The sequence below is a fragment of the Crocodylus siamensis genome, chromosome 4 (genome assembly GCF_052110815.1).
Source record: "Crocodylus siamensis isolate JL-2025a chromosome 4, ASM5211081v1, whole genome shotgun sequence".
In the NCBI taxonomy this organism is placed as follows: Eukaryota; Metazoa; Chordata; order Crocodylia; family Crocodylidae; genus Crocodylus; species Crocodylus siamensis.
Window position 1 is genome coordinate 46923447 of NC_143398.1, and position 12875 is coordinate 46936321.

Sequence of the window (12875 nt, forward strand, 5' to 3'; positions counted from 1 at the left end):
GCACCCTGCTATTGTCTCTCTACAATCCCATTATGAGACTTGTTTTGCCCCTCATTTAGGAACACTTAGGCAAAGAACTCATTGAGGAGTTCAGCCTTGTCCCCCCTGCCTGTCACCAATTGTTTTTGCCCATTTAGTAGTGGTCCTATACTGTCCTAGGCCTTCCTTTTATGTATCTGAAAAACAATTTTTTGTTATCCTTAACTTGGGATGCCATCCTCAGCTCCATGGTAGCTTTGGCCTTTCTAACTGCCTCCCTACAACTGTGAGCTGAGGAGGCATACTCCTCTTTAGTAATCTCTCCCTGTTTCCACTGCTTATATGCCCTGCTTTTTGCCCTTAGGCTGCTCTGGATTTCTCTGGTCAGCCAAGGAAGCCTCTCGGCCCCTTTTCCCCCACATCAGGATTATCTCCCTCCGTGCCCAAAGAATTGCTTCCTTAAGGCACAGCTACCCTTCCTGGGCTCCCATCTCACCAAATCTCTTACTCTACAGTGCGTCATTGACTAAACGTCTGAGCTCGCTGAAGTCAGCCTTCCTAAAATCTAGCATTTCCAACCTACTAGTTACCTTTCCCACTCTACGCCTTATGGTGAATTCTGTTATTTGGTGGCATACTGAATCTTGTTCGTATGTTTTTGAATAGTAAAAGACTGTACAACTTCAGTTCAGCCAGGGGCTGCAGCCTCTGGGCCATATGCTATGGGGCTGAGCCCTGGGAATCCCAGCCCTCATTTCCTCCCAAATCTCCCTCCCCTGCTACACAGGCTGCACTAGAGGCGTGTGGGCTGCATGAATGACGTGGTCCCCTCCCCAGCCCTCCTGAAGCTGTATGGCATTCGGAGAGGTGACTGCAGGGGCCTGCAGGCCACATGTGGGCCCTTTGCAGGCCACAAATCTAAACTACACTGCTTACAGAAAACCACATAACTTAGACAGATCCTACCTGAAGATTTTTGAATGTCAGTACCTAACCCAATTGGACAGCCCTGGTATAGTAAGTAACAATGTACCTCAATCAGAATTTGTTAGTACTCTTTAAAAATATTGCAGACCAAATTAACATATTAACATACATCAATGGTTTTGAATTGTGATGATTTCTTGCTAGTCTGTTCCCTTTTAATATGGATTCAGGAGGATTTCTAGAGAATATAATCACTATTTTTTCATTAATGGCACTAATGGATTCAGTTCTTTGTAAGACCACCATGTTTCTTAAAATAATGCTTCATTTTATAATGAAGTATTTTGGTTCTACTTTTGATACATAATAAAATCCAGTTTAAAACAGGTAACTAGTTGTTTCAGTTCAGCAACATACTGTTGCTCTTTGTTCTCTTCCTTGGTGAGAAAAGGAGCCAGACTTTGTCAATTGCTTACAAGTTGCATATGAAAAAGTGTCAGTAAATGCTTAGTGTTTCTACTCTAATTTATAAATCGTAAATATCCATGGATACATGTGTTTTAACATAAAAATTATTCTAGACAATTGAATTTCCATACCCCTCGGCTTTCTTCCTTCCATCTCCTTGGTTTGTGCTTTTTTAAATCTTTTTTCAATCAGGGTATGTTTTTATTCAGTTCATTCTATAGTCATTGATTTTTTTTTTTTTACCTTTGTATGTGATTGGCTTAGAAGATAAAAAGGAGGTGGGAAAATGGGGAAGATTAATATAGGCTGTGAAATTAACCATCTCCACATTCTGAAGCTGATGCCAGAAGCTGTGTTTTCTACGCCTGTGCCCTTCATTACTGCATGTCTTGCAAGCTTTCGTGGATGCATTACATCTACTAACTTTTGCATATGAAAATACGTACCTTATTGACATTTTATAACCCTATTTATGCATTTTCCTGGATGAATATAACTATTATACTGCTTCCCAGTGATAACGGAAGTTGCATTTTGCATTTACATGATTACTTGTTTTTTATTTCTTATGCAGTAGAAGCTTTTCATCCAGTCTTAATCTAGCACAATGAATTTCATCATTTGAGTGTAGCAGTATATTTACCCTTTCAAACAGTTGAAAATGAGAATAAAGCTACCAGATGTCTGTTTACAGTAGCTCAAAATAAGCATCCTGTTTCTTATATTCTTATTAGTTATGCTGAAATGTACTACTTTTAAACAGAAATAGAATCCTAGAAATACTTGTCATATTTCATAATAACTGACGCTGAATTTCATGTTCATAGTTGAGTGTTGAAATCCCCCCAAAATATCCAGAAGTCAATCCAATTTAAACAGAATTAATTCCTAACATGAGAGAGCACATTTAAACAAAGAATTAATTTCTAAGGAAATGTTACACTCAAGAAGCAGAATTTAAAAATACAGTGAATTGTAATTTTAAGACGATACCCTTAAGTTACCGAGCAGAAATATAATACACACTGTAGCAGTTCAAACACATCTAGGCTTACAAAGTAACAACAAGCTAGAAAAATGTAAGAAATCAGCTTTTTTAAATTCAATTTTTGTCTAGTGTTCATTGTTGCTTGTTTAGACTATACCCTAGTCTAAAGAAATTTTAAAAGTGAAATTATTCAACTTATTAATAGTTTTAAAGTTGCCCTTCAATTAGAAGTAATATACAGAGGGTAACTTTAAATGATACAGGTACATGCCTGCATCATCAGATATTTTTGGGGTGTTATCTCTATAGAAAAATGTATTATTTGACAAATTATTGGGAAATAGTGCAAACAAATACATTGCTGTGTCTATGTACTAGTAGTAAAATTTCGTTTTGAAATTAACCTAATAGTGTGTTCTTCTGACAACAATTAAAGTACTCCAAATTTCAGCATCATGTTTGGGATTGGAAGCTGTACACAAACCTCTAGAACAAACTATCCAGATAGGAAAAGTGGTATGGAATTTCTCATTTTCAAAGGGTAAAATATTTATGTATAAATAAAATAACACCTTTTTCAATCCTTTCTCCTATTTTCTTTTGCAGTCTTTTGATCAAGGAAGAGTTCACAAAGTCTTCCATACTATATACAGCAAACTTCATGCTCTTAACAAACTCTCTTCTAAAGCTGCTAAGTGATGATACATGGAACATCTAACAAAGATAACTAAGATTTTTAAAACTCTGTTTTGCAGATCCTTTTTGTTGGATGACTTGAAAGCTTTTGCTAACAATTTTGATGTAATAGCTACTCACTCAGCATTGGTCCATTCCATAAAATAAAGTAGAAATTGCAGTATCTTTTGAGTAAAATCAGCTTGTACAATAAGGGATAGTTCAAAAGTAACTACACTTCTGCAATTTTTAGTAAACCGAGTCTTTATTTTTAAATAAAGCCGAAGCAATTTGTACTACATTTTCTATCCTATTTGGCCACAATACTCCAGTTGAAATATTGTAAGGTTTAAGATTAAGATTTTGAAGAGAAACCAATTTGCAGATGAAAATAAAATAATTAAAACTAAGGCCAAAGCCTATATAATGTTTTCAGTAGCTTTTAAATTTTAGGAGTGAGTATGCCGTAACATTTAGACTGTGGCAGCTGTTTCATGTTTCTCTAAGTGTGTTTTTGTTAACCCATAATAATAGAATCCTATTAATTTGAGTTAACAAAGAAAATAACTTGACACCACTGTGTGTGTGATTTTAATGATTTTCAGATGTAGGGACAAAAATAACATTGCAAGACTCATGCTAAACTCTAATGGATCCTGTTGAAGAGCCTGTTTGTGGTTTGGGGGGGTTGTATTTTAATAGCTCAGAAAATCGCACAGCTTTAATTTATTGGTGTCTTCCCTCTTAACTTCTATTGCTTTAACTCGCAGGCTGGTCTCCCTCCCTAACCCCTTTGTTAATGAGTGGTGGTCCTGTCCCCCTGGGTGGCAGGCCCACCCTTCTTCACCAAGCTGCTGCCCAGGGAAATGTCACTTTATTATCAATGCTGCTTAATGAAGAAGGACTGGACATTAATTACTCCTGTGAAGATGGCTATTCTGCCTTGTATTCTGCTGCTATGAATGGACATACAGGTAAGTGATTCATAGTTTTGTTGTTATTGCACTTAACTGAACTAATCGATGCATTTCAAACTTGATAAAATCTGCTTTGTGTCCGATCCAGAGCCTGGTGAAGATAATGGGTATGGGCTTTTGATCTGTTATTCTGTCAGTAAGAATTTCCATACACTTATAAGCTTGACCAAAATATCATTTGGTATACACTTATTTGAAGTAGGCTTTTTTCCCCATTATTCTGGGTTTTATTTTCTGCATCAAATTAGTTTGCATACTTTTCTTTTTCTAAAGAAGTAAAGCCAAAACTGAGACGTGAAGTTGATTCAAAAGTATTTGATCATGTAGTAAGTTTGTGCCCTACTTATACAGAAAGGCATGATGCCAGAAAATCAAAATGCCGTATCTGAAATCATTTAAATTTGGCCTGAAATAAATTCATTTTTCTTCATCTAAGAGCCCTTTTGATGGAGCTTAAGTAACTTTAAGATGTTTGTTAACTCTGTTTCTACTAAATAAAAATGAAACAAAAGGATTATGTTGGATTATGTTAATATTTTGTTGGATAAGTTTAGAAAATGGTGCAGATTTATTAGTAATGAATAAAAACAGTTCATCGCCCCAAACTGAGAATGATGTTTTAATAAGTGTGAGTGCCTTTGTCTGCTTAATAGCCACTTTTACAGTTCTGAAGAGAAGAACTGAACCTACAGTATTGAGGTAGACTTCTGCCTGGGAACTCCACATATAATGTAAACCACCCTGTCCTATCTTTAGACATCAGAGTTGAATGATTGATTCAGTTGAAATCAATGGCAAAACGTAACCTGATTCACTTAAGCTACAATTTTATCTCAGGGGAGGGGAGAAGTGTAGTGGATTTAATTTCTAGTTACTGCTTTTATTTTGTAGTAGAGCTCTTAAGGAGGTGATTGACAGAAATAGAAATTCCTGATACGCTATTTAAAATTTATGTGACAGGGTTCCAACTTGGATTTTAAAAAAAGTTTTACTGGACTCCTAAAATTGTATCTAGACATCTAAATAAATGGTCTGTTTTTTAAAAAAATGTCAACTACCCAGCAGAAACCATTGACTTAAGTAGGAATTTGCTTGTTTTATCCTGAAAATACCAAATGAAGTCACACAGACAGTAGGGATATCATCCCTTTAAATACTTGCTGTAACAACAGTTTTTTTAAAAGTTGTAGTTACATATATGCTATTTTGTAAAATAAGGAATATATGCAGTGGTTTCCATTCAACATGTTTTTAGAGCCAACTTTATTTTAAAATATGTACTAACTCTTTGAGTTACATTTTCACCATATCTTTAGATACAAAACAGCCTGTGTAAAATAAGATGAATAGGGCAGTAATTTGGCTGATGCTTTCTTAAAAGACAGTATATGCCACTTGAGACCACTGGAAATAAATCCTAATTTTATAGTTGGTGGCACAAAAATGTCAGTGTTTAAATAAAGATATAGTTGTGATTTTTAACTTGCATTAAGTCCAAACATTTGGATAAATTAAACTTTTCAAAACTATCTTTTCTTTATCTTGATTCTTTCTAATAGGTTTGAAAGAAAAAGCATAAAGATAAAACACACTAGAAAAACCCTTTACTGTCTCACTTAACACAGTGATAATAGGGCTGATATTGAGTCGGAGGAGAAGGAAAAAGTTAAATCAGGATTATTACGTGAAAAAATTGTTGATTGGGTTGATTTGGATTTTCAGTGGTAGGTTGTCTTTTATAGCTTTTCCCCCTCTCTCTAATGAAGGATCTAATCTGTGAGTTCAATACATCTGTAACTATTCTATTTTCTCCTCTAAAGGCCAGGCACAGACATTACACTTTTACCAGTATAAGTGATTGGAAACGAATCTATACTCAACAGAACAGAAGTTTGACACACGGACTAGTTTTAAAATGGCCGAACCCAATCTAAGTTTTGTCGCACCCCAGCTTCCCGACCCCAAAGGGCATATGTGTATTCTGTTTGCTGCTGAACTAAACTACCTTTACTTTTCAAAAAACCACATATCTTAGATCGATTCTACCTTGGGCTTTTTGAATGTCTGTATTCAGCCTACAAGTATGAGTAAGAATACTATGTTCTAGATTGGGGCTAGAATGGCTAAAGTGATATGGAGACTTTTGGGGCCAAAATCTGTCATTTTTAACTCTTTTGGTTGTTCTTGAACAATAAACACCACTACCCCCCCACACACACATGCACTTTATAGGATATATTCAGGGCTTTCTACCAATTGTCAATTAAAATTAGGTCCATTAGGTGTTAAGTCAGTTAATGAAACATAGTGCAGACTGTAAATAGTAAACTGCTGGCATACAGTGCCACTCATCTGTGCTGAGACTCTGGAAAAGGCTAACTCCTGGTTGCAGGTACATTGAGAACACTCATAGTAGTTTTATACATAACATCATTCCTATTCATAGACTGTTCTGCTTTCAGAACTCCAGCTAAGACATTTTGTAGTTTGCAGTCGGGCTATGCAAAATTTCGTTGGCTATTTGGACGCTGTTTTGACTATTTTGAGCTCAAAACAGCAAAATCCAAATGAAGGGCTTCGAAACGGCCTCAAAACAAAACGAGGACAGTCAAAATGTTTTGAAATGTTTCATGTTTCAAAGCTGAAGCTGGGTGCCTGCAGGAAAGCAGAACCTAAGGAGAGGGAGGGGAAAGAGGTGGGAAGGACTCCTCTCGTATTGACTGTGTTGCTGGCCAGTGAATGTGATCCTTCACTGAAGTTGCTTCCAATCCCAGTGCTCTGGGAGGGGGATGGAAAAACAACATAACATAAAAAGCAGCACTGTTTGAATGGACCTGCTTTTTCGGCCTTACGGTCTGACAGTTATTGAGCTGTCTTCTAGCAGCTCAGGAGCATTAGATAACAAAGGCTACTACTAGCGTTGATTTGAATGATTTCCTACTTGCTAGCCTAGCAAGTGAGATTTCACAATATCTTTTGCTTTCTTCTTGGCCCTTTTATTTTATTATTCTTTTCAATTTTATAATTATTGGCTATTACACTATAGAATTTATATAGGAAGGGAGATGCATTTATATTTTATTTCTGTACATTTATACCTTGCGGCATATACATGTCTTATAGCATTTATATGGGAAGGAAGATACATTTATATATTTTTATAAAAACACGACACTATGAAACACGCCATGAAGTGCAGTAGAAAGGCAGCTGACAAGCTTTCAGGGAGGGGCAGAAGAGGGGGTGGAGGGAGAGCTGTAAGACTCCCCCTATACCTTTCCACTTCTAACTGTGCTGCTAAAACCCCCTTCCCTCCCCTCCAGCCTGTCCCACACCCACTGATGCCTCCATTTCCAGTTTCACTGACTGGCTTTCTTGTCTGCATTGTATTCCAGCCTCTGGCTTCTTTATTATTCCTTCCATCCAGGAACAGCACACCTATACACCAACTGCAGGTGCTTCCTCAGCCCGACAAAGGGTTTTCCAACTCGAAAGCCTGCTAAGATATATTTATCTAACTATTCAGTTGGGCTGCTAAAACATACCAAATTAGATTGACCCAAAGGAAAGGACCTTGTCTCTCACTGCCATGTCTTTAGACCAACACCCCAGCACCTGACCAGAAGGACGTAGGGCTCTGAGCACATCTAAGCCCCAGGGCTGGGGATGACTGGGAGAGTTCTCTGGCAGCTGCTGGAGAAGAAGCTCTTGCAAGAGAGGAAAGAAAGGCTCTGTCACAGCTTGGCTGCCTGAGATAATGCTGGTGCTACTGTGCTGCTCACTAAGTTATTATATTACCTGTTGTCATTTAAAGTGGTGGACTGGATTGAGGCTGTAGGGGAGGAGGAGACCTCATTGGCGCACACTACGATCTAGTGTAGAGGCCCCAGCACTGAGGGTGCGCTTTAACACACACACAGTGTCACCCACCCACATCATAAGTTTTGCTTGTTAGCAGTTTGAGGTGTAGTTTTCCAGAAACCCCTTTACCTATCTCCTTGAAATTTGGCAGCCTTCATGGCTTCACAAAGAGCTACCATCCCTGCATGTTTCATCTGAATGGGGTGAGAAATGGCCAAGTTATGGGTGGTTTCATGCTTCCCCATTATAGCCTATAGGCGAAACATCAAAACAACAAAACAGTTTTGACAAAATGAAATGGAACAGTGGTTTTGAAACTAAATGAAACTCTAAATGAAACTCTGTCCCATCAAAACTGTAGTCAAAATGGAACAGTGCTGTTTGTCACAGCCCTAGTTTGCAGCTGCTTTTTTCTATTTCCCCATATATTGGTTATCCCCAATTCTGAGGGATATATGGTGATAATTCTTGCCTCAAAGTGTATATTAAACTCTTCCTTTGTAAGAGAATATTACATGAATAACTACTGAGAAATGACTAAATGAATACTGAGAAGTTAAAATTAATATTGAGAAATTAACTGTTGATTTCATGTGATCTTAACCACCGGGCTGTCAGAGATAAGCAAATAGATTTTTCTACCCTCTTGGTCTGACCTGCTAGCAAGGCAACAACTAATTCAAACTATTACACTTGGAAAAGGGTCTTCTGCTTTTGAACACAAAACGTATCATGCATCATTGAGCTAATTCACCCAAGTGTCAACATTGGGTAAGTAATGCCAGCTGTTCAGATTCTGGTGTTGGCAAGAAGAAAAAATAATAAGATAGATAACTAAGTGGGAGATTAGAGGAACAGACTATCCTGTTGAGTCACCTGTGCATTTATATTCATTTACTGTACTTTGTTTTCAGATAACTGGTTCTATTTTGTGTATTTCTGTATCAGTTTTGCTATAATATCTGTCAAGAACTTCGGGAAGAATGAGAAAGCACTCTGGATCAGTTCTCAGAATCTTGGCCAGGAGGGCAATTTTTTCATCACTTCTGATTTATGTTAGAAGTGTTTTGGGGAAGAATTGGCATAAAGGATTTCATAATATTCATTTAATATACATATTATGAATATCTATTTAAATGAATAATATGAAGGTTTCTCATATATCTAGTTATATATATGAACTGAGTAAAGCTTCTGCATTCTTGGCATCTTTGAACCACACACGCAACTTATTTAGGAGCCTACATATTTCAAAATTGTGATTGTTGATAACTTGTCATTTACCTCATCAATTTTGGAAATGAGTAGAGTTGTAGACTTTACAAAGAGTTTGAATCCAGGATCATACATGAATCCTAAGTTTGGATTAGAGTATGTTGCCTATTCAAAAGTCAGATCAGGAGTTTAGATCTGAAGTTCTACCTAGAAAACAGGTAGCTATGGAAAACTTCCTTGTAATTGGCGCAGACTAATGAAAATCTACTTTCAGGAGAATTAAACTCTTTCTTAAATTTTGCTGGGTTAGATAATGTTCCATTCTTTTTTGGATCAAAACCAAAGAGTTATACATTTAATATTCAAATATTATTTTAAATATTGTTAATTCATTTAGCTGCAGAGTGAGGCATTTTAGTTTTTTTCATTTCACATCTTATTTTAGGAAAAAGTACTCTGGAGTTTCCAAATGTAGCTCAGTTGTAAAGGCATCCATAGTATTCATATCACAGTGCTTCAAAAGACACCCTATGGAAGTTTTAAAAAAATGTAAAATAATCTCAAATTATCTAGTATTATTTGATTTGTATTGTATCAAGCTATGTTTATGTTTAATTAATAGATTGTGTGAGATTGCTGCTGACTGCAGAAGCACAAGTTGATGCTGCTGATAAAAATGGCTTTACACCCTTGTGTTCAGCAGTTGCTCAGGGACATACCAAGTAAGTGTAATGTTAAGATTTTACTTTGAAATCATTACTCTTTAATCATTACATTTTTAGCTATCTTTGCCCTTAACTGTCATGTATTGCAAGTAGTGAATCTCCTATTAATATATTGGGATTGAAACTTTAAGCCAGTTGGGAGCTTTGATTTACGCATGCATTTGTGCATGTAACTGCACCAAGACAGGTTCCATGGGGTGACCCTGAATTTCCTAACTTTTGTATGAATTAGTTCTCTGCCCTGAACTTCCATTAGTGCTAGGTTTTGCTGTGACTTTATTTGAAGGAGAGCTGTGACTTACCACATACTGGAATAAATCAGAGCATTTATCCAAATGTTCTTACATGCAGTATATAGTCATGTACTTTGAAATAAATGTAGCTGCTTTTTGCATCTTGATATGTTTAGGAATAGGAAGTTGTGTACATATTTCCAACATGCTTTTAAAGCTTAATTTTATTTCTAAACCACCTTGCTTGAAATGTATGCATTTCTCCAGTAATTAAAATAGACATATATCAAACCATTTTAAGTGCATTTACAGCAAAATAAATTTATAAATGTAGGAAATATCTGACAGTTCTCTTGCTGAAAATTAAGTCCATGGCAGTTTTAAAACAAATTATTTGTTTTCTTCAAGGTTCCTGAAAAAAATTCATTAAGAAAGGATGTTTCTAATGCTTTTAATTAAAGGAAAATGACTGATTAAAGCTATATTAAATTTTCTAGATGCCTTATCTTTTTGTCAGATTTAAGCTAAAAAAGGCAAAGAAAATTTTAAAAGCTGGTCCTGTGCTCTGTCTTTGCTATTTTATTATGGTTAAATAAGGCCTAAAAGGTTATATTTTTCTAAGAAATTTTTTAATTAATCTTAGGAACATGATGAATGTACAGTCCAGTTTTTCTTGGCTTTGCTACAGGACCTGCTGGATGTCTTGCAGCATGTTTATTGTAAACTCTTGTGCTTAACTGGAAATTCAATAATGTTGCATTTTCAAAAGAAGTCCATTGTCAAGAATGATAATCATTTAAATGTGTTGTATCATATACAAGAAGTTTTGAATATTTTTAACAAAACATCATACCTTTCCTCCTCTTTCACATTCTTGTAATGTCATTTTATATGTATTTACTTGTGATGTGGTTGTGCTTAGGAGTCCCAGCCATAAAGTCAGATCCAATTATGTTAGCTTAAAAGAGCAAAAAAGAACTATTTTAGTTTCCATTCCTGGATGCCTGTAAGTGCATGGAAATTCTGGCTGTAAGTGAAACTATTTTTTTTTTTACATAACTGTATTGATTCCATTGCAGACCTTCACAATTTTTACATAGCGCTTCACTAAAATGAATATCAGTGAGGTTCATTGAAGATTCCTGCTCTGTCTAGAAGGACTTAAAAGTCCTAAACCTAGGGATACTATGAGAAGGATATATTGTTTTAAAAACAAAACAAAACCCTTGGATATGTTTCAGGTCTGAAGCCTTACCTACTGTGTTTGCCTTGCTCTCATGCTCTGAGGTAATGTATTCAAATCATTAGGGCAGCAATTACCTTTTGTGAAGCCCCAGTCCTGACTGGGTTTGTTGAGCTCGGTTATATTTAATAATGGTGCACCAAGCCAAATTTGTAAATTGGTAATAATTAAGTGGGAGATGTCACCTCTACTTCCCCCGCCCAACTTCACATCGTCCCACTCTAATAAATGTAACTTAGATGTGTTCTTTTAAACATGAAATTATTTATTTCTGTTGCTTTTCTGCTGTTAGCACTTGGGTATTTATGGCCGTGCTATGCTTACAGCACAGTAGAGCTTATGTTCTCTCTTTTCCTGGGGGCTATTTATATAGCGTGACATCCCTGAATACAACTTGTGTTGCTTCTCTCCCTTTTTGATGTACTAAATATGAACTGCTTTATCATGCCAGAGTGAAAGTATGGAATAGTAATGAAGCTAGAAATATAGAAATACCCTGGGAAAGCATAAATACTGCAGAAGTAGGGGATGCTTAATCTATTGATTGCCTTAAATTGTTTGCTTTGAGAATTGCCCTGTCTCTCCTTTATTGACCTGCTTCAGACCATGCTGCAGATGTCATGAATTCCAGATTCTTAGTCCAGTGATGGACTCTATTAGTTGATAGCATCAAGCATGATATACACAACCACAATGTAAATTTTGTGGTACAAATGACATTTAACTTATTACCTCAACTGTGACAAACCCATGGTCCACGTCACAGTCTCCTCAGTAAAAAAAACAAACAAAAAAGCTAGTTTGTCTGTGGGTTTATGTGTGGTACTAACAAATGAACTGTAAAACAATCAAACTAAGTTCACTTGTGGACCAAACCAGGTGATAATCCTAGACTCCCCGAGAGGAGAGGTTAGTTTACTAACTACTGTACTACATCATTCCCTAGAGGGCAGGCTAATAATACTCTGGAATTATTTGGGTCCAACAGATCAAAAATAACCCTTTCTTGGAGTGGCATGATTTTAAAACATTTAGAGGATGCTTAGCCTGGATTGACATTCTTTAACAGGTGAATGCTCCCATTTTAAGGGATGTATGTGGTAGCTGCGTTGGTCTGAGACGAAAAAAAAATGCAAAAAAACTAGAACTCGTGGTTCCAAAATGATACCTTTTATTAGACCAACTGAGAAATTGCAAAAAAAATCTTTCTCTACAAGCTTTCGGGCTCATGCACCCTTAATCAGGCTAAGGGAAAATTCAAGATGGTAAAAAGTCCCCATATGCAGGAAATAAACTTCATTTTTGTACAGAGGAAGCAGAAGCTGGAAAACTGTCCCTCTGAGTCCATGAGAGTCTCTTTGTGAACTTGCTCTTTGTTGTGTAGATCAAGCTGCATTTCCTCCTTGGTGATGTCAGATGGCAGGCAGGGAGGTATAGAAATCTTTCTTGTTGTTCAGCAATGAAGTTTATAATACAGAATCAGCTAAAATTCAGCATCTTCTATGTTTCAGGGATGTGTGTGGTAGCCATGTTGGTCATTAACTTAATTTCCGTGGATTCCTTTTTCTTTTCCTGGCAGGTTGT

At 36.5% G+C, this 12875-nt stretch overlaps 1 protein-coding gene across 6 annotated transcripts in view; it reads left to right on the forward strand.

Moving 5' to 3' along the window:
- Positions 1-12875, forward strand: part of CTTNBP2 (cortactin binding protein 2) — a 269416-nt gene that overhangs the window by 202379 nt on the left and 54162 nt on the right. For all 6 annotated transcript variants that reach the window (XM_090042216.1, XM_090042217.1, XM_090042221.1 and 3 more), the window contains 2 exons: positions 3808-4011; positions 9713-9812. In XM_090042216.1, the coding sequence (XP_089898342.1) occupies positions 3808-4011; positions 9713-9812 (304 nt within the window). The remainder of the gene's footprint in view (positions 1-3807; positions 4012-9712; positions 9813-12875) is intronic.